The following is a 22311-nucleotide window of genomic DNA, read 5'->3' on the forward strand; positions in this document are numbered from 1 at the left end:
AAGCGTTGTACTAAAATGTATGCAGATAATAATGCAACACATCGAGTGTACAATAATAAATGAAAATTTCAAACTACAAACATATTAAAGTAATTCTTGTAAGGTGGGGGTGGGTTCGGAAGTATCGGAGGGAAGCGGCAAGGGAGCGGGCGGTGTGGGTCGGGTACCGTGTGCCGCGGGGCGGGTGCGTTAGCTAGCCGCGGCAGCGTGCGCATAATCTCCGACGGCGTCAGCACGCGGATGTGCGAGTCCGCCTCCAGGAGCCCGCCCGCTGTCACCGTCACGTTCGGCGCGCGCACCGTGCTCGCGGGGCCCACGCCGACCGCCCCGACCCCGACGGCGCTGACGTTGCTGACGGCGCTGACGTTGCTGACGGTGGGCGCGTTCGCAGTGGGCACGCTGACAGCGCTGACGCTGACGGGCGCGCTGGGCACCGGCGGCGCGGGCGCGGGCGTGGGCGTGGGCGGCGTGCTGCTCGCCTCACCCTCCCCGCTCGCCCCGCTCGAACTCTGTCGCCCGAACCAATTCGCTCATTACGTCGTCCAACGGGCCACGGTCCATCGCGCGTTAATGCGTTAAGGCGGACGTGTACGCGGACAGTCAACATTATACAATTTTGTCTATTCATAGTTTCATATTATACATAACATTTATTGGCAATTGTATCAGATACATAAAATATTCTTACGTTCCTTACATAGATAAGACAATACAATTCGTAAATATGATACATAGATAATGATAATACAATGTTATTGTGCAATATTTAGATAGATATATAATATGTTCTCAATTCGTTGTGCTTCACCAAAAACTTTATCTTATAACGCACTTATACAATTTGTTAATCCAAGAAGATAGATGAATGCCGGTAACTAGCCTGCTTATATTACGAGCTAACCAACCGTCTATAATACTCGTGACTAGCTCCGGTTCGCGTGACCAAGCTGCGGTGACCGCATCTTACACCTTGTCCAGAAGTTTATACCACATTAAGTGGGTACAATTCACGATTATTACCAAATATATAAAAGAATACAGTTATTTTCAATGAGATCAAAAAAGAAAGACAAGGAAATCAAAAGAAAAAGTCACTGTAGAACGTCACACGCTGGTTCTATGCGGTACCACTGTGACTTTTTCGTTCGACTCTTGACTTTTCAAATCCCCGATTCTGAACAAGGCCGTAGCTAATATTATAGGCACACGAATACACAAGTGTAAGTGAGTGTTAGCACAAATTGCAGTGAACACACACAAAGCACATACCTGCTGGGCTTTCTTCATACGTATCGCGCTTCTATTATCCCTCGCTCTCTGTAAGTATGGTGCCTTTTGTTCAGCGGGAAGCGCACGCCATTTCTTCAATATTTGCTTGCAGCGATCGACCCAATTTGGGAATTCAGTTTTCCACTCAGGGTGGTTAGTGTTTGCGTATAGTACCGCTGATATCGTCGCTGCTGAGCCTAAACCTAATAACAATTATTATTCGTAAACAATACTGTTTTCACTATGGAAATAAAAGCAAAGTATTTCAATTTTTATAATAGTTGTACATACTCTCATCGGCACGCATTTTGTCAGCACTACGTTGGTTGTATGACGGCGGCGGGGCATTGCTTTGTTCTGGCCAATTTGTACCAGATCCACTTTCTGAGTATAGCGGACTCAATGCACTACTCCCACTGCAATTTTAAAACATGTATCATATTTAAACTAAGTATAGCTTATTGATAAGAAAATTGCGCACTTATACAAAAGTCTAGTAAACTAGTAAATATATGACTAAGTATAGTAGAAATGGGTTACCTGCTTCCGAAATCTGTGTGATGATAAGGAGATGTGTATTCCATTGGGCTCTGTAATTGTTGTCTCTGTTGCGAGTATGGCGTTCCGCCAATAGAGTTTACATATGAAACTGATGATTCTTGCGACTCCTGTTAGATAGATCAAATTTTAATAGCTTTATTTATTTTTCGATTTAAATGAAATATTTTAATTATCAATTATGCAAATGAATGGAAGGTTAACTGTCAAAAAAATTGTAAAGGAAATTTAAAAAAAACAAAATACATTTTCGTTCATTGTTAAGTTTAATATTTTTTTAAGTCTGCTGTATTGCAATGTGATAAATCAATTTAGTGCTTTTAAACAAATATCTTACCTGCGAGTCATCCGTAAGAACACCTTTAAATATTTCATCTACGTCATTGCTGTCCATATCTGGTAGCGTGTCTCGCACCATTGCGTCTAGATTCACGCCAAGAAGGGACAATTCGTCTTTAGGTGAAATGGCCGGTTGGGATGTTACTGCACTTTCTGTTTTAAAAATAATGATATAGTTATTGTAATTATTATATTCGTATATGCTAGCTATCCTTTTGATCTGATTTAATTTATTGTTTCTTTTTTTTGTAACAGCAAATAGATATTTTCCTCTAAACATGATTAAATGCAATGACGATAATTTTGAATAAAAAGTAAGTACAATAATTGTGACCATGAAAAGTTTACTTCTGCAAGTTTTAACTTAGACTAAAATTGTCATCATTAGTAATAGCAAATTAAACCCAAAACACACCTGTATTAGGTTCAGTTTTGGGTGGCACTGGCGCGACCCCATCAGTGCTTGCAGGCGCTTGTTCGATATCCGCATGATGCGGGCCTAGTATAGCATTCTTGAGTGCTGTAGAATCTTCGGTATGCTTCAATTGGCCATCTTCTGTACCTTCAGTCTTTATTTTTATGTTCCCATCGAGGCCCATTGCATTTGATAAATCATCCTTCTCTTCTTTTGGTTTAAGGGAAGTTAGTACTTCTACTTCCTCCTACACCATTGAAAAAACAAATTGACATTATATGTCTGTTATTTACGAATATTAAATAGGAATACAATTTCTTAAGTTCAACGGAAGTGAACTCAATAAGAAACTTCAAAATTATTTACTGTTATTAGATATTTTTTACATATACAATCCATATATCCTAACTTATATTTAAAAACAATTTTACCAGTTCAGCTTACAATTTATTTCCTAGGACGACGAAAAATTCTTTGATAACAAAAAAATAATAAACACTAGTACTAAGTAAGCCAGCCAATCACTACGATTACGGTATTACAGTACCTGCGAAAGCGAGATACAAGCGGTAGCATCCCGCTCTGCGTACGCGCACAATGCCGCCATTACGTCCTCGCCGTCCGAATCTGAATTATCCAACGCACCTAATTCGGGTGACCGGGCGCCTTCTTCACCTGAATAATAAATATACATATTGTTAAACTTTTGATTTAATGTTTTTGTGGATGAGTAGTTATCATTATAGTTGTCACTATTTCCTGTCAGAAAATGCTAACCGTCGAATACTATAAAATGCCGCCTTCCTTTGACTCGTGGCCCATTCGTACGAATCGTGCCTAGGGGCCTAGACGTTGTTTATACGACGTTTGACCCAACTACCCTCACTTTATTAATAGTCGTTGACTTGCTGTGATTTGTTATCAACTGCCTACATCAATTAGGCAGTTGTATAGAATCGCAGTACATTCTTATTACATTTCAAACTAATATTTAACCTAGCCTCGCGAGTAATTTCTTACAATATTGTTCTAACAAAGAAAGCAATTTTAACACCACAATATATTTTTGTCAATGTAAAAATACAAAAACTTACTATGCACAAGAAATATTTAAATTACCTGCTGGTTTCGCCGGCTCTAATAAATCTTTTCCGAAGAAAGCTTCCTGCATGTATGAGGGAAATTGTTCCATCAGCTTAGAGCGGGGTTTGCGTCTCGGTTTTCGCTTGTTACTCGGTGATTCTGTTATAAATATATAAAAAAATGTAAGTACATAATAATAGAAATAGAGAAAGCAGTATACCAAGAAACCATATTAATCTAATATATGCATTAAAATAAATATTCATAATGCTATTGAATCTACAGCATTCGGACTCTTACATTACGGCATTTTAAGCACACAACGCATCAGCTATGCCCTTATTCCGTGTTCATAGAAAAAAATTACATTTACATAATAATAAAAAGCAATTTCCAACTCACCTCCCGAATGTTGCGTACCATCCCCCTCTTTTTCATCCTCATTCTGCGCTTTCGTCGTCTGTCTTTGTCGCACAACAAACCCGCCAATACCGAGCTTGTTCAAGTTCCTTTGCCTTTTCCTTCGCAACACAGTTAGACCAGAGTCTGTAGTGTAGATTGTAAAGCCTTCTGGTACTGGGCCATCATTGGCCACGTTCCATAGGATGCCCTCTTTGAGATTGGCGTTCGTGGATAAGCCTAAATGTTGTGAAGAGATTGGTTAAAACCCCGTTAGGGTTGTAAATCTACTATTTCCGAAAAATAATAATTTAATAATGAAAAACAAGCATTCATCTTCATTATTATAGAAATAAATACAATTTTTTAAAATTTCATGCAAAAAAATATTAACAAGAATTTACAAGTAACCAAAAAAGTAAAAACATAATGAATTGACGAAGCAAAGAGCTCTATTTGGTTTTACCATAAACTGAATTCATAAGTTGTGTACATATTCTAGAAAAAAAAAATTGTTATTTCATACCTGGTTCTTCTTTAACTTCCGCCGTAGTGTCGGGCTTGGTGTCATCGCCCCCATCTGCTTCAGAGTTCTGAACCACTGTTTCAATAGATGCCATTATTTCTAATCCAAAAGCCAGCGTCCAACAAAAACACCCACATTAGACAAACATAATATAATACTTATATACTAGATATAGATAAACATAATGAATATACATAAATATAATAATTAATAATGCTTTTACATAAGTAAATAATAACCCCATTTTATTAATGAAACTATTGCATCAGTTTACTGTTACTAATTAAATTAAAAAAAAAATGATTAAAAATTATAATATAAAAACATTGAAATATTCATGCAATTTGTCTGAGCTACCAAGACATGTAAATAATAATTATATAAAAAAATTGGCATACACTTCAAATGAATTTTTAATTTTAACCTAAACATGTACATTTTACAATCCAAATTAAAAAAAAAAGACGGGTTGCACTCCGGGAGTGCCGGCAGAAGTGAAAACTTGATTATTAACGTTCAGCATGTTTGATATTTTGGAATAGTATCCGTCTTACGCATGGAATATAAGGGCTAAAAAAATCCGTCTTACGCTTTTTCGATCAGGCCACGTGTCCTGACGCGAGTTTAAGATTTTATACCCAACGCCGCTAAAGAAGTTTTCACTTCAAAAAAAAATTATAACTTAAACACAACAACAACACATACAATTACAACACTATACAAAAACCACTAAAACATTACTCACCGGCGTCCTTCTCCGTATTTTCATGCTTGAAGCGCCTCTTGCGGCGCGTGTGTGTCACCCCTAACTCCGCCTCTAACTGCTTCATATGATGTGCCCCTCGTTGTGACAGACACACATCATCAACATAGTATTCTCCGGCTAATCCTAATGCTAGTGCGGTTAAACGTCCCGCGGGTTTGGATGAACTTGAGTTGTGGGAGTTAGCCGGTTCGATTGCACGCGCTAAGTGCGGGGGCGGTATGTCGCGACCGCGGCAGAGACCGCACTTGTATCTGTATTGAAAATAGAGATTAGGTGTTGTATTTATAAGAATATATGTTTATAGTTTTATTAGAGACTATTTTTTAAATACATCAATGAAAATTTCTAGAAAAAATAATAATTACAACTTTAACAAGAGTTCAATATTGTAGCCCAAGTCTATGGCATTTTTTGAAGTGAACTTCTTGAGGCGCGTTGGGAGTAAAATTCCAAGGTCGCGTCATGTCAATACCACCACGTCATGGATTAAGGCGACGATTTTGGTATCTCTGAATCTTTTCAAAGATGTTTCACTTCTGACACGTGTGCTCGGGACATATGCTCTTTTTTGTAGCAATTTTTATCACATCTATACTAATATTATAAAGCAGAAGAATTTGTTTGTTTGTTTGAACGCGCTAATCTCGGGAACTACTGGTCCAATTTGAATTCTTTCAGTGTTAGATAGCCCATTTATCGAGGAATGGAGTCGAGGAGTCACGCGGGTGAAACCGCGCGGCACAGCTAGTAATAAAATAAAACCACACCCCGGACACTCCATACAAAATTATCGTTTTGACAGTAAACACTGTAGACTGCAAATGTGTGTGTTAACCGCTTTATGGTTGGCACATTTGTGACTAGCGTAAAAAAAAATTCGCGTTTTTCTGATGAAATACATCCGTACAGCACAATATCTAACCATTTTCTACGAAAAACGATTATCACAAATCCAAAATAATAAAATTACTTTAAGTCAATTTGATTAATGTTGTCAATCTTCGTTGCGTGTCGTCCTTGTAGAAAAATGTGGATCATTTTTAGACTGATCGTGCGGGTTGAGGTAAGTGTTTAATTTTGGCGGGGGGCGGAGAGTGTCCGTTCTGTAGCGTTTAGCTACTATTATGTATTCTGTGATAAAACACTTACCCAGCACGACAGCACAGTTCCGCATCCGCTTCACTGCGTATATTATCACACGCGGCGTGCAGCCAGCGCGCGCACGGCACGCATTGTATGATCAGCTCCCCGTCCGAGTACGGCTCTGAGCACACGCAGCACATCACTAGTGACGCACACGGCGCGCATTCTGTACAAATAGCATTTTTATTTTAGGACAAATAATAAAGTCTCTTTTATTTGTCGTGTACTATAGTATAAAAATTTACATCTTTTTTATATTTATCTTATATATATATTTTTCTGTAAATAAGGTTTCCGGTAGGTATTAAAGTAATAATAGTAATAATAGTGTTTTATCAATAAAACTTAATCTATAATATAAATGGACTAACTAAACTTATCCACATAGCTGCTTAAATTAAAATATTTACACTAAAGCATGTCTCACAAAATTTTTTAATATATGAAGCACACCCAACACTCAGAACAACATGGCTGCAGCGCTCACATACCCGTATAGTTATCACACCACAGATGCGTATCCCTCGTCCATCACAGCGGCGACAACGGCCTATCACTACTACAAAACCACATAATGCACACAATCCATCCCCTCCAACCGCTGCAGCACTCACATACCCGTATAGTTATCACACCACAGCTGCGTGTCCCTCGTCCCGCACACGAGACAGCGCCGACATCGCTCTATCACTCTTACAAGACCATACAACGTACTCAATCCATGCCCTCCAACCGCTGCAGCGCTCACTTACCCGTATAGTTATCACACCACAGCTGCGTGTCCCTCGTCCCGCACACGAGACAGCGCCGACAGCGCTCTATCACTCTTACAAGACCATACAACGTACTCAATCCATCCCCTCCAACCGCTGCAGCGCTCACTTACCCGTATAGTTATCACACCACAGATGCGTATCCCTTGTCCATTACAGCGGCGACAACGGCCTATCACTATTACAAGACCATACAACGTACTCAATCCAACCCCTCCAACCGCTGCAGCGCTCACTTACCCGTATAGTTATCGCACCACAGCTGCGTATCCCTCGTGCCGCACACGAGACAGCGCCGACAGCGCTCGCAGCGCCACGCGCCCCGCGGCACGTCAGCCAGCTGCGGCCGCGCACAGTATGTATGCCACGCGGTGTCACAATCATCACACAGTACGAGAAGACCTTCGTCTCCGCGCGAACCGCAGCCTTCGCATACCGTGCAGTCTAGGCAACGCCAGCCAAGGGACACTATCACTTGCGACACCTGTTGATAATAATAACACAAATTCTAATTACTTATCATTTATAAAAATTCAATTTACATGGAAATTAAGAATTTTATGTAGAAGACAGGGTTTTGCCCTAGAAATAGTTGAAGGTTGACTGAATGTGGATTTTTTTTATTACATAATATATTCAGATTCATTTACTTATACTAATATAAAAGAAGATGAAAAAAAAATCTATATTATACAGTCATTATACAGTTGTAATTGTGCTTTCCACATTTAAATTTATTAAAAAAACATTAACAAAAAGGAAAAATCTAGTTAACTAGATCTATCTAAAAAACTACCCTTTACATTTCATCCTACATTTTAAATAGCTCTTCAGCTTACCTTAATATTAACACAGTAAGGATGATACGTCTGTCCACACTGCGCGCAAGCAATAAGACATCCTTCCGAATCAGTTCCAATAGCACCGCACATCACACATAAATCTTGAGTCAGCACAAATTTGTCCTTACTTGAACATAGGACTAACTTATTTTCGACCCCTACAAATAACGAAAAGTATGAAGATTAATATATATTTTATGCTGCATGTAAAAAAAAGCATTAGCATACTATAAACAGCTATTGAATGTCATAATTATACACTCATTAGAAAACTCTGCCTAAAAGATGGATAGGAAGAGTTTTGTTTCGGACAATTTTTGAGTATGACTTCTCAGTGAACTCTCGTTCATTATTGTATGTCAATGCTGTAGAAATATTTTTTACCTGGATCATCTTCAGGCGTCTTATTATCTGGTGCCTGTGGTCTCTGGAGACCCAATCCCGGTACTCCGAAAACTCCTCGCATTTTCGGCTTCGATCCCCTCTTTCTACCAAACTCAAGTACTGAGCGTTGACGTTTCTGAAATCCTAATTTACCAGCAGGAGGGAATCCGCCTTTTAATTTAAAACCACCGATTTTCTTCTTTGCGACCTTTGATGATACCGAAAATGGTTTGCCTTTACCCAATCCTACATCCGACTGCAATAAAACAATTTAGGTAATACATTAACACACATGAATTTAATTATATAATATAAAAATAGCAATATCTTTAGCATTAAGAAAAATTCTTTAAAAAAATTGCAATACCTTTAACTCTATTGCAAGAGGATCTTGTTCTTGTGAATTTTCATCACCAAATGATGAATCTTGTGATGTAGATGCCATGTTATCTTCTTCAAACGCTACAAAATAATACATTTATAAATATGTAAAATAACCTTTTGTTATTACAAACATTGCTTTTTTATTAAAAAGAACTTACATCCTGACTTAGATGCCATTTGCATATGCGCTTTGCATAATGGGCATGTGTATTCATATGATGGATTTTGATCCTTTTTCTGTTTATACTGCTGTGGATCTGCATCCGGATCGCACATTCCATGAACAAATCTATATGCGAAATAAGAATTAATAATTATTAGTATTATAAATTAAGAAAATTAAGGAAAATACTTTATCCGAAATAACTTTCTTTGAAATCTTTTTAAAAATTACATTTTGACTTACATGATAGAAATACAAATAGAATATCAAAACCATTTTTTGCCCGAGCAATTTTGTCTCAATCACAAAAAAAAATATTTTCTTGTGATTGATTTATAGCGAGTATGATATGTTTAGAAATTTCAAATTAATAAAGGTTTTACAGATTTTAAACACGATTTATATAAAGTACTAGCGGTGCGCCCCGGCTTCGCCCGTGGTACATGTTTACGTTTTCTCTACATAAGAACCATCCTCGTACTTCAAGGAATATAATAAAAAAAGAATTATCGAAATCGGTTCAGCCGTTCTCGAGTTATGCGCTTACCAACACATTTTGCGATTCATTTTTATATATAAGATTTAACGATTTATATAAATAAATATTTAAACAATTTATCTAAAGGTACAAAAAAAACTGTTTACTCACCTCCGACAAGCAGTACACCGTATCATATCTCTATACGCAGCGGCTCTATACGCTCTACGACAAAGCGGGCAGCACGAGCCCTTATTCCTTTGTTGGTAGCAAGAATCGCACACGGTATAGTGCGCGTGCCAGCGGGAAGATGGTCCGGCGCCGGGTGACCGCGAGCCGCAGTCCGAACATACGCGACAACACTGTTAAACGTTACTAGTTAATATACTGAGTAAAACTTTAGCTTTTGAGCATTAAAACTCAAAGTAAAAAATGGTAGAGGATCAAGGAAGGAGGAAAAGTATTGTGCTTAACTTAAAAAATGATCAATCGCATGCAAAAAATATGCATGCAATTCGACACGGTTATAGGATTATCGAATGGTGTCGATTCAGAAAATTCATCACTACACCCAAATTGTGACTTGTAAAAATGCTGTAAGATCAAAAATTGTAGTATAATTCAGATTCATATGTTCCTGTATTTAAACTTCACATTTTACAAGCTTCATCGGCACCACATACAAGTATACTATCACATAATATCAGCACCAAAACTTGGAGAAATACAATCTAGAACTCAGTCTCACCTTGCACTTCCACCCGTACTTGGGCACGGTGGCCATGACGGGGCGCAGGCACATCGCGTGGTACAGCTTGTCGCAGTGCTCGCAGGTGACAGCGCGCGCCTCCGCGCCGCCCGCCGCCTCGCCGCGGCACACCTGGCACACGCGGCACGAGCGGCACGACCAGCCCGCACGCACCCCTAAACATATACGTTTAGAACATTGAGCTATTATCACTAGAGTGGACACCACGAACAAAATCTGTGCGACAAGCGCGGCGGCGCGGGGCGGCTAGTGAGTCATACACTTTGTAGATATTCTGCCTCTTATTACTTATAAATTAAAACCAATCAATGTAACAAATAAATATTGTTCATCTTATTTAAAAAATATGAATAAACTTATCAATTAAAACCAATCAATGTAACAAATAAAAATTGAGTTTGAGACAATTGACTCTAACTCGTGTTAAAAAAAGTGTAGTAGCGATGTCCTCTCTAGTACGTAGTACATGTAACTCAATGGTTTAGAATTAGTTCTTAAAACATTGACTCTCATATCAACTTTACTATGTGTAAAATTATAAAAGTAAAAAATTTTTAGGTAATTGTAGATATTACTAAAGTATGTATAAATTTCTCTACCCATTGAGATAAAAAAAAATTGTATTCATAGACATGTTATAAGCAATAGTCATTTACATAGTTTATGTAATTATAATAAATTAGAAAAAAAAACATTAGTAATCAAATGTATCACCTTATCATAAGTAAAACTGTTTGGCGAAATTGTTCTTTTTTTTTCATATTTGTGACGGTATTTATAAGGCCTTAAAAAAATATTTACATTTTTTTTGTTATAACCTACCTGGCAGCTGAGCAAGTCCCACACAAGTGCCATGATAATGTCCTCCACAAATTACACATGTCATGAGATTGGACATGTCTCCTATTGTTCGACAAGTCCTACAATCAATATCAGCAGTGCCTGAAGGAAAGAAGAATTTAGTATTACGTTACATATACGCAAGTATGAGATCTCAAACTTGAAAAAACTTAGTTCAAGTTTACTTGAAACAGCACTAACACAGTACAGATTGATTGATATAATTTTTATTGATTAAGGTAATAGCGTCATAATGTTTCGACTTACACACAAGGGGTGCTTGATACAAATGGTCTTTACAGAAGGAAGATTTTGTTTGGAAGTCCATAAATCCTCCAGAAGCAAGAACACATGGCAAATGGTAGTATTTGCTACAACTCATCTGTAAAAAAAACATGGAATTAACTAAAGAATAAAATAAAAATGTTAAAATTATTAGAGAAAATGTTTCATTATCTTACCTTGCAAGGTATACTAGCACCATGGCGTTGACAAAATGAACACTTTCTCAAAAGCGCTGCTGTTACAATTCCTCTAACTCTAGCTTCTTCCAACTGTTCTTTATTTTCTTCTGAACTAGATGCAGCAACTTCTTCTTGGAAAGGTGGACTGAACTCAAGACAACAGCGATGAATGTAAAGCATTCCTGAAGACACTAGTGAAGGCAATTCCACTGAGTCCATGTGTCCAATTATTGACAATTCATCTGTATGTTCCATGTTGTATAATGGTGTCCTAAATCGAAGAAAACATTTATGTATAAATAAATTAAACTGTAGGTATTGCTATACTGTTGTAAGGGATAAAACACATTTGTGTACATACTTGCACTTGTTAAATGACTTTTGTCTTCTACTCAAAGGTAGTAAAGCTTGTTGTTGAGTAGCATCCAACATTTCTAATGGAGGTGACGCTAAACCAGCAGGCAAGTTAGTTGGAGTTGTGGGTGTAGGAGTAGTGGGTACTGAAGTTGCAGCTGGTGTAGTGTTACCATCCTCCTCCACGCTACAAGGTATTTGCTTCATCTCTGCTTGTCCTAGCTGACTGCGTTCACTTAGGTTACACAAGGCACAAACTTTGCCAGGCCTAAAAATAAAATCAAAAGTAAAAGTACAATTTAAATACAGTAGAACCTCGATAACTTAAACCTCGATAACATAAAAACCTCTGTAACTTCAAAAAATTATATGTTCCCTTCCCATCAGAGCCCAAAACCTCTTTAACTTAAAATACGCAACCTCTATAACTTAAATAAATAATCTCTGTATTGGCCCTCAGTAACTTAAAGAAATGTTTCCACAACCTCTATAACATAAAATTATTTGTCAATGAGTCATTTTGAAAGAGTATCAAAACAAAAGGTTTCGGTATTTATTGCTTGCACGTGTTTACTATGTATTGTTAACGTATACAATACATTACCTATTGTTTGCTTTATCGAAATTCTTCAAAGCTTTGCGGCGGATAGCTTTATGACAACGACTTACTTGCATCATAAGTTTTTGATAGTTGTCCTGGAAACATCGCTTTACTTACTGTGTGATAAAACTGGCTTAAAATGAGTCCATAAAGAAAACTAACAACCCTCACCTACGCCGATAAATTAAAAGCTATAGAAGCAGTGAAAAATGGATAGACCCTTGATAACTTAAAACCTCTATAACTTAAAATATTTTGTGTTTCCCTTGGACTTTAACTTATCGAGGTTCTACTGTATTTGATATAAGTAAATTAAAACTTTTTGTCTTTCATTAAAAAAAGTAATATGAAATATCAAAACATACCATTTTTCTGGTGTGTAAGGTGGCTCTTCTGGGGCTGGCATTGTAAAATCATCATCTTCCATCATATCATCAAGAGCATCATCTCTACTAGTGCGATGGCGTTTTGCACCTCTTAATGTACCAGCATTGCCTCTATACCTAAAGAAATAAGTTTTAATAATAATTTTACTTTTGTTATAAATATTAAATGGCTGGTTTATGTATGTTTTTATGTGTGTATGTTCAGCTTTTTAGACATTCACACTCTTCATCAGTGTATCACAATCATTTCAAAGCATGCATCTGCATAATACCTATATGGAAAGTTGAAGACAAGTTGTGCAACATATTATAATCAAAATCCATATATAATTATAACTTACCTCCTAACAATTTTGCCCTCTTTCGCCAATTTGACCCCCTCCTTCCGGGGTCTGCCAGGTCCTCGTCGTGATGTAAAGAATGGGCGTGTGTATGTTTGATGAAAAAATGCAGTTTGAGACACTGCAGCATGGGGGGATGCTGGCTCTTCGCCCCTTGGAGATGATGCACATGATGTAGGCGTTGATGCTGGTCCTGCATAAAAATCTGTAGAATTTTGCGACAAAAGAGGAAAAAACTATGTAAATAATAGATAAATAAAAGAAGCAATCGTAAATAAACTAAAGCAAAAACATGAACGACATTCACATAACTGAACAAAAGTATTGGGAAAGAAGGTAATACGGCGTTAGCGTTTCGATTATCACGTCAATACTTTGTATGCCTTACCTGAAGAAGGCTGAGCTTCACATTCTTCATCGGACCCATCGTCAGCTAATGAGTCCACGTCCAACACTCCTTCGTCTGGTACGTCCATCTGAAATTTCCATTCATTAGGACGACGCGTAATATATTTCTATTGCTCTTCAAAATGAAAAACTTTAAGCCAAACACTAATGTAATCTGACCGCCATAATGATCGACGAGTGGAACTTTAACTAAAAACTTACCGCAAGTCTTTGCGATGGACTTGTAAAAAACCAAACTCACGGAAACACTTTTATAAATGAATAGGAATACATTTCTTTTACGTTTTAAAATAATAACAATAAAGAAGCATCAATCTCCGAAAAAAGTACAACACTCGCTTGCGATAGCAAGTGCAAACGGAAGTAGTGATGTGACATATGATAGAATGTAATTACATAAATCGGTAACCGGTTCATACATTTACTTTTCTTAAAATCATATAGAATGCTAACCATAAAATTTATTATGAATAAATATGTAAGAGATAAAAATAATGAACGAATGAAATATTTATTATTATAAAAATACTTAACACTGATAATATTAAAAAATCACAAAACAGTTTTTAATTTGACGATTTTTAGAAAATTTACGATTCTACTTTTGTAAATTATCTTAGATCAATAAGTAATGGATGGAGTACGCTGGCAAATGTTCTAACCTAAGGTTCTAACTAAACTTTCTGCTGATTTTGGTGCGGGGAGGGCAACTCACACTATTGAAACACAATCACACATTCACAAAAATAATTTGTGTCACGAAAGTCGTAAAAATTTACGACCTTTTAAATTCAACTCTATCCCTAAGTTCATAAAGATTAAATTTGTATTTCATTCCAAGTTGTCTCGTGGGGAGTGTGGTTCAATATCACATTCTAAATTCAACTTTATAACTTAAAGATTAAATTTGTATTTCTTTAAAAGATAGTCTCGTAAGGAATGCGGTTCATTATCGCGTTTTAAATTCAACTTTCTTTCTTAGTAGATAAAGATTAAATTTGTATATTTTCTTTCCATGATAGTCTCGTCTCTTTCTCTCTCGAAACATGACTCGATTATTTGTCTTGATCATATCGCTAAACGATACATCGACGATTATTAGAAATTGCATTTAATTAGAAATGTACGTTAAAAAATAAAAAAATATACACAAATTAAAGGTTATTCCATCTTTTTTAATATTCGACATGTTTGAATTGCTTCTGCAAGACTTGACAGTGCAAAACGGCATTTTTAGCGGAGCACTTGCAGACGTCCTTTCGATGTTTTACGAATACGCAGAGTGCACAGAGCAAGTAATATAGTAAGAGACGGCACTCAGTACTTCGATTTCGAGCTCACGCACACATATGCATGTATTACTTAGGTCAAATCTTATATACCAACCTATGAAAAATTTACGTCAAACATGACCCACATTGCTGCCAACATTTAAAAAGTAGACGTTGCTAGTGATGTCTCTTTATGAGTGCTAGTATCGATAAAACTTCATATCGATATCGATAAAATTATCGATGCTGGGTAACAACACTACTAATTCTCATCCATATATTCAAATTTATAGGAAATTAAAAATAAAACAACAATGTAGATGAATAAGTTTATTATAATATTAATTACATAATAACATTTTTATATAATATTAAAACTCACTATTATCAGCAAAAATGGATAATTCCATTTGAATTTTACTGAATATCTTTATTTAGGCATGTAGGACTGAATTCGGCTTAAATATTATGTGAATACAACTAGATTCACATTTTATACTTTTCCTTGAAATATTTTGCGGGATTTCTATTAAATCTCGTTCTAAATTTCGATACCAATATATCGTTGCCGTTCGGATCGCCATATTGGAATTGTATATGAAGAAGCCAAGAAGCCGTTGTTTTCTTTGGACATAATAATATCTCCTCCAATTGATTCTACAGCCAGAACATGACGTGGAGACGTTTTCTCATAAATTGTTATGTAATTATTATGTTTTATCTTCCTTATAGAACAGTCATTGGGTACATATTGCAAATATTTAGTCACAAATCACAATAATTATTACACACAAAGATTTTAACATTGTTTACACAATATAACACTTTTTCTTCTTTTTTCACTTTTGGCAGAAATATTACAAATTAAAAAATGTACTGTACATTAACTGAGTAGGTAAATAACAAAATTTACGATATACGAAGAACAAACTTTGTTTATCATCCACCAAAACAATAAAATAAAACGCCATTTTGAATTCAAATTTCAAACAACAAATCAACATCAAGACCTTGTCTATGCTTAAGTCTTAACCATTGACAAGAAATTGAAGAAAGAAAGAAATAATTTATTAATGTACTAGCTTAAAATTAAAATATACAAAAATAAGGTTTAAAAAAAAGAAGTAATAATAATAAATAATTAAAACTAAAATATTAAATCTTTTATTATATGATTACATCGGAGAGGCCAACATTAGAAATATTTTTATTTTTTCTAAATGTTGGCAAGCCAGACTTGACCTTAGGTCTTGGAAAAGTACAAAATAATTTGAACTCTATGTCAATTGAATGAAGTTTAAAATTGCTTGATAATGGAAGCCTAACCAAAACGATGTTCTAAGTGTCGACCCACTGGCAGAGTGTTTGTAATCGATTACGCAAGTAGTTTTTATGAAAGCATAAGATTTTTCGATTCGAATAATCTTATACCTCAGCAAAAGGGGAAACGCCTGCGAGTGTTATCCATTACTTAATGATCTAAGTAAATTATGGAATATATTCTGTGGTAGGTACATAAAAATCTCAGAGCAATAAACCTATTTTCTTAAAGTATCTACTTATATCGACTTATATAATATATACTAATTATATAATATTATATTAATAACTTAGAAAAATTTGTTTTGTGGTTACTTATTATTTTCCCGTAGAGCCTTCGTAGAGCGGAGTTTCATGTTTTCAAAAGTCAACATCTGTGCTAAATGTCAAATGTCACAAATGAAATAGGTACTTACGATAATGTTTGTGTGTCTGTTCTTATTTTGTTAACGTGTCGATTTTTGATAACTCGTTTTATTGATAAGATTAAACATAATTTTTTTAATAATTTCTAAAATGAAATTTATAGAAATAGCTATTATTTTTCTAATATACTTCACTTCTAGAAGTTTTTCAACACTCTTTGAATCAGATTCGTGCTATTCCTTCGGTAGCGGCAATGTTTTTCCCGGCGGCGCGAGAAGAATTGATCATAAATTACAATTTACAAAAGCAATGAGTAAGTTTTGAATTTCCCATACAAAAAATATTTAATTTTGACTTACTTTAATCATTAATTGTTAAAGTTGCACATATCTAATTAATTTTTTAGTTTCAAAACCGGCCCCTGAGTGGGAGGCAACTGCTGTTGTGAATGGAGAAATCACACAACTATCTCTATCAAGCTTCAAAGGAAAATATGTAGTATTCTTCTTCTACCCCCTGGACTTGTAAGTAAAATATAAAAAGCAAATTTTTAAAAATATTTAATTTTATCTTTTTAAAACTACATTTTTATATTACAGTACCTTTGTATGCCCCACGGAAATTTTAGCGTTTTCCGAAAGAATTGAAGAATTTAGGAAAATAAATACAGAAGTCATTGCCTGTTCAGTGGACTCCCATTTTACTCATTTAGCTTTTATTAATACTCCACGCAAGGAGGGAGGTCTTGGTAAAATTAACATCCCACTTTTGAGTGACTTGACTCACACAATAGCTAAAGACTATGGAGTATATTTGGAAGATGTAGGACACACATTGAGAGGACTCTTCATCATTGATGATAAAGGAATTTTGAGACAGATTACCATGAATGACTTGCCTGTGGGTAGATCAGTGGATGAAACTTTAAGATTAGTACAAGCATTCCAATACACAGATAATCATGGAGAGGTGTGCCCTGCTGGGTGGAAACCTGGACAAGATACTGTAAGTTGAATTTATTATATTTAATGCATAGAAAATTGTCCTAACATCATTTTCAATGTTCAGTTACTAATAATATTATTGCTTGTTTGTTTCAGATTATCCCTAATCCAGATGAAAAGAAGAAGTACTTTGAGAAGGTGGCTAAGAATTAAGGTTTATTACTTTATACATTTAACTGTAGTACATTCCAAACTCTGGTCAGTAATTTTCAAAAGCATCAAAATATAACATTTTCTGTACCTAATTAAATCCATGATTTGTATAGAAAATTTGGCTAGTTCCTCTGGACTGGAAATTTATATATATACATAATACATGTATATTCCAATATACATACAAAAATATTAATTTTAAATAATTGATAATCACAAAAAGCTTATTATTAAGACACAAGTTACAAATGTACAGCACAACTTATTTATATTACTACTAAGTAATTTTGTGGAAAATATACTTATTAAATTCTCAAATTATATTTTCATATTTAAAATTTTGTATATGAGTCCATAAATGGAAACCTTATTTATTTGATGCTCAAATACTATAGAGATTATCATTTTAATGCTTTCTTATACAGTACATCACCAATTGTTAGTAAAGTAAGACTGTCCTTTTTAATAAATTTTTTATTTTTTGTAATATTGTTTTTTATTGTGTTCCTTACCTTTTTCATGTTTTGTAACATGCTCCCCTGTTGAAACAGGGGAAGGGTCAATTTAGAATGTGGTAAATCATTATATTTTGCCTCTTTATATAGTATGCAATGTTTAGCTACAGCGCTAATTTGATGAAATAACATCAATATTATTTTAAATGCACCAACTTCTAAGTCAAAAGTGCATCGTGTTACAGTTTTAATTTATAGAATTAAAAAGATTAAAAACAAAAACTTACAAATTTTCTCAAGCGTCTAACCAAAACTAACCAAAAAAGAGGATTTTATTTAAAAGTACGCGCCAAAAGTTTTGACGGGCTTCCATTTCCGCTTGGACATATTGTTATAATATTTTGGTGAGATTTAAATAATTCAGATAGCAAGTCCATCAAGGATTCTAGATTAATTAGCGCAGTAAAAAAATAAATATTAATATTCTAATACATATATCTCGTAAATACTAATCATTCCAAAGCAATTACATAGAAGTGTGGTAAATGTTGCTCCACAGTTGTCCAACGTAATAATAATTAAAAGCATGCGCATGCGGTGATCATATAAAATTAGATATAATTCTTGACCTTTGAGTACCCTCCCAGAGTGGGTCTTACATAAACCCACTCTGGGAGGGTACTCACAGGTTCTCAATTTTTTTGACCTACCTATTCAGGTTCAGGCATAGGCTTAGGGCATAGGTAATAATATAATAGTAGTATACTAGGTACTAGTAATAATTATTTTATTATTTAAACGTTATAAAAAAGTTCAAGTGATATAACTTAAAAGATCATGTTCAAATCAGTTCTCTGACTAATATATAGTTATCTGTGGTTGAAACTTGAAATGATTGTTTTGTATTTGTATCTGAGGTGTCAGATAAAATTTTCTCTATTTTGTTTGTTGTGTTTTCAATCGTAAAATTTGATATATTGATATAATGGTAGACCCAGTTAGAGTTGTTAGTTACGAAGATATGTTAAAAGTTATTTATCAACCAGAGAAAGTAATTATCGATGTACGTAATCCAGATGAAATTGAATCTACTGGAAAAATTCCATCGAGTATAAATATACCTTGTAAGTGCTTGTAAAATAGTTTATTGCCATATGAAGTACATAATAAGAAGAATTACTTACGTATATATCTCATATAAGTCTAATATAATTTATAGTAAATACCGTGCAAGATGCACTTACTACAATGTCTGAAGAAGAATTCAAGAAACAATATCAGAGGCCTAAACCATCTCCGTCAGATGAGCTAATTTTTTATTGCCGTTCTGGTCAGCGTTCTTCAGAAGCGTTAAACAGAGCAATAAAGTTAGGATATTCAAAGTAAGTTCATTGACTTACTTACAGATTATAGTGAAGTATTTTAACTTTCTAGAAAGTAGTACCTATTCAACAAATGTATGAATCCTTTTCTTTACAGATCCAAAACTTATTTGGGCAGCTGGAATGACTGGTCAAGCAGACAGAAATAAAATTCTTGGAATATTTTATAATCTTTTATTACTGAGAAACCTTACTTGTTTGACTTTGATTATACATTTATTTACCACACTAGCGGTCCGCCCCGGCTTCGCCCGTGGAACATATTTACGTTTTCTCTACATAAGAACCATCCTCGTACTTCAAGGAGTATAATAGAAAAGAATTATCGAAATCGGTTCAGCCGTTCACACGTGATGCCGTGACAACGCGAAACGGGTGCAGACCCGCCGCCTTTTTATAGCTCCCGCCGCGAAGAGCGTCGAACGCGGCAACTGATACACAAAAATAATCCTTATGGCATGATTCTGTATTCACGCGCGATGACTTATATTTCATGTATAACTTTGGTGTTTCTACACCGATTTACATGATTCTTTTACTATAACCTGCCCAGGAGTATGAAGAATAATTGTGCCAAATTTGGTTAAAATTCGTCGTGTAGTTTCTGTTTCTATAGCGAATATACAGACAGACAGACAGACAAAAATTTTACTGATTGCATTTTTGGCATCAGTAGCGATCCCTTATCACCCCTTCATAGTTTTTTTTTAAATATATTTCATGTACAGAATTGGCCTCTCTACAGATTTATTATAAGTATAGATTACAACTCTCATCTATACACAATATACAATTGTAATTTTAAAACTCCATTCATTTATGGTTCTTCATAATTACACACATAGAACCATTTATTGTGTTTTGTGAGCCCAATCCGTCCAACTTCCGAGATAATTCTTTACACTGAAATTAAAATAAGATACAGATTTTTATATATCTAAAGAGTTCATTGCACTCATTGCTATCATGCACTAAAAAAGGTTTGAATGCTGTTAAGATCACAACAATCAACTGTAAGAAAAACAAACTTAAAAAAACAGACTAAAGGCTGAACAAAGCAATGCTTTTTTGGTGATCGTATTGTTTGTGCAGGTTTTATATGCAAGTCTTTTTAGTTGTAATAATATGTCACAGTGTAATACTTACTTTTTAAATCCCAAGTTAATGGCATTTTGCTGAGCCATACCAGACCTCTTGCCAATCATACAATAGAAAATGATTTCTGTATTCTCAGAGGGTTTCTCCCTTTTATACAGTTTTGTAAATTCATCATCAGACATTGTGCTTAAAGCGGGAGTCACATTTCCTACTATAAAGAGATAATTCAATAAAATATAGGTATAATAACATGCTTATTACAAGATTTACTTAGAATACTATAATAGCTTACAGGGTATATTCACACTGTTTGGAATGCTTCCATGCTCTTTTACTTCATCAGGTTCTCTAACATCAATAATATACACTCTATCATTGGCAGTTGCTTTTTTAACATGTTCATAATCTACTATGACATCTTCTATTTTAGCTTTTTCTGAATATGAGCGACGAAGACATAAATCTAAGTTATTAACTGTGCTATTTTCAACTGAAATAAAAGTGAAATATACATGTATAATATTGACAATTTATAGCTGTAAAAACAAGTCTTCGTAGTACAAAAAAATAAGGAGACCTTAATACATACGTGTTACAGAAGCTTTATACGAAGACAAAAGTAAATTTTGATTAGCAGTTCGAGTAATGAATTTGTATGATGTAAAAATTTGACGATACAGGCAACGTCCCAACATTTTAAATTGAATCAGTAAAATTATTGAATACTACTTAGAAAAAGTATCAGATATCAAACTAAAAAGAAATTTAGAGTATTCAATTCGATAACGAAAAAATTCCAAGAGAACAAAGTGTAGAACAGTTGCCGATTTCAGTAATCAGTTTTTATTTGGATTTTCATTTTTCAAGAATCAAGACAAACCTCTGAACAACGATCATAAGACAAACTAGGCATGGGCGTTGAATCAACGGACTAGTTAAATTAACCGTCTATGTACACTCAACGATTCGACTAGTCCATCGTTCATCAACGGACTAGTTGACGCTCGTCAACGCGTCCGCGACGGTTAACGCTTCGACGTGGCCGTATAATAGTCCACCGTAGACGGCTAAACGACTCGTCGTAGACGGCTCGTCAGTCGACACGTTTGTATCAACTACCAACTTGCGACGCGACGCGTCGCGAGTTGATAGTTCAATATTTTTACCGTTAATTCCGTTTAACTTTTAATGAGTTTACTATGATCAATGCTCGAAATATTGAAAAAAAAAAGGAGATTAATTTGTATTAATTTGATATTATTGAATTGTCTTAAAAATCTAAGATATTTTTTTTATTCAGTTAATTTATTACATATCATAAAGATTACCTACCTATAATAATATATTGAATAATGTTAAAATATCGACTATAACTAACGACTTAAAACGACAAGTTAAAACATAAACAAAAACTTGGTAATAGATAGGTGATAAATATACATATAATTGTTAAAAAACAGCTCTGACTTTTTCTTTACTAGAGACAACCCTGACATTGAATTCTTTGAAAATCTATAATTCGTAATAACTTCGTGGTAAGAATGTGGAATTTTACATGTAGAGTGTAGACCTCAGTT

General features: G+C 35.0%; 4 protein-coding genes across 4 annotated transcripts in view; 2 read left to right on the top strand and 2 right to left on the bottom strand.

Moving 5' to 3' along the window:
- LOC149485350 (uncharacterized) overlaps nucleotides 1-14032 on the bottom strand; it is a 49366-nt gene extending 35334 nt beyond the window's left edge. The window contains exons 1-27 of the mRNA XM_089700155.1: nucleotides 13887-14032; nucleotides 13666-13753; nucleotides 13278-13482; nucleotides 12916-13053; nucleotides 11957-12217; nucleotides 11593-11866; nucleotides 11399-11513; nucleotides 11114-11233; nucleotides 10271-10446; nucleotides 9694-9884; nucleotides 9040-9170; nucleotides 8865-8959; nucleotides 8498-8753; nucleotides 8111-8271; nucleotides 7512-7755; nucleotides 6505-6664; nucleotides 5335-5606; nucleotides 4590-4664; nucleotides 4067-4303; nucleotides 3701-3823; nucleotides 3129-3256; nucleotides 2582-2828; nucleotides 2165-2319; nucleotides 1810-1937; nucleotides 1561-1685; nucleotides 1270-1472; nucleotides 300-509 (exon numbers count right to left, since the gene is read on the bottom strand). Of these exons, the coding sequence (XP_089556281.1) occupies nucleotides 300-509; nucleotides 1270-1472; nucleotides 1561-1685; nucleotides 1810-1937; nucleotides 2165-2319; nucleotides 2582-2828; nucleotides 3129-3256; nucleotides 3701-3823; nucleotides 4067-4303; nucleotides 4590-4664; nucleotides 5335-5606; nucleotides 6505-6664; nucleotides 7512-7755; nucleotides 8111-8271; nucleotides 8498-8753; nucleotides 8865-8959; nucleotides 9040-9170; nucleotides 9694-9884; nucleotides 10271-10446; nucleotides 11114-11233; nucleotides 11399-11513; nucleotides 11593-11866; nucleotides 11957-12217; nucleotides 12916-13053; nucleotides 13278-13482; nucleotides 13666-13753 (4518 nt within the window). The 5' untranslated portion in view covers nucleotides 13887-14032. The remainder of the gene's footprint in view (nucleotides 1-299; nucleotides 510-1269; nucleotides 1473-1560; nucleotides 1686-1809; nucleotides 1938-2164; nucleotides 2320-2581; nucleotides 2829-3128; nucleotides 3257-3700; nucleotides 3824-4066; nucleotides 4304-4589; nucleotides 4665-5334; nucleotides 5607-6504; nucleotides 6665-7511; nucleotides 7756-8110; nucleotides 8272-8497; nucleotides 8754-8864; nucleotides 8960-9039; nucleotides 9171-9693; nucleotides 9885-10270; nucleotides 10447-11113; nucleotides 11234-11398; nucleotides 11514-11592; nucleotides 11867-11956; nucleotides 12218-12915; nucleotides 13054-13277; nucleotides 13483-13665; nucleotides 13754-13886) is intronic.
- A 2638-nt stretch (nucleotides 14033-16670) lies between these two features.
- On the top strand, nucleotides 16671-18286 carry Prx4 (Peroxiredoxin 4). The gene is made up of 4 exons (XM_089700215.1): nucleotides 16671-16955; nucleotides 17049-17166; nucleotides 17242-17647; nucleotides 17743-18286. Exons 1-4 carry the CDS (start codon nucleotides 16793-16795, stop codon nucleotides 17797-17799), a joined length of 744 nt encoding a protein of 247 aa, XP_089556341.1. The 5' UTR covers nucleotides 16671-16792; the 3' UTR covers nucleotides 17800-18286.
- Nucleotides 18287-19146: 860 nt separating this feature from the next.
- Nucleotides 19147-19824, top strand: LOC149485353 (thiosulfate sulfurtransferase/rhodanese-like domain-containing protein 3). The gene is made up of 3 exons (XM_089700228.1): nucleotides 19147-19378; nucleotides 19474-19636; nucleotides 19734-19824. Exons 1-3 carry the CDS (start codon nucleotides 19240-19242, stop codon nucleotides 19783-19785), a joined length of 354 nt encoding a protein of 117 aa, XP_089556354.1. The 5' UTR covers nucleotides 19147-19239; the 3' UTR covers nucleotides 19786-19824.
- Nucleotides 19751-21545, bottom strand: LOC149485354 (rhodanese domain-containing protein CG4456-like). Its single transcript, XM_089700225.1, has 5 exons — nucleotides 21324-21545; nucleotides 21027-21224; nucleotides 20783-20945; nucleotides 20399-20539; nucleotides 19751-19863 (listed from the first exon to the last, which is right to left on the bottom strand). Exons 1-4 carry the CDS (start codon nucleotides 21427-21429, stop codon nucleotides 20488-20490), a joined length of 519 nt encoding a protein of 172 aa, XP_089556351.1. The 5' UTR covers nucleotides 21430-21545; the 3' UTR covers nucleotides 19751-19863; nucleotides 20399-20487.
- Nucleotides 21546-22311: the final 766 nt, after the last annotated feature.

The sequence above is a fragment of the Colias philodice genome, chromosome 10 (genome assembly GCF_061535455.1).
Source record: "Colias philodice isolate Cphi_HAF_F1 chromosome 10, ilColPhil1 Martin Lab GWU primary, whole genome shotgun sequence".
Lineage (NCBI taxonomy): Eukaryota > Metazoa > Arthropoda > Insecta > Lepidoptera > Pieridae > Colias > Colias philodice.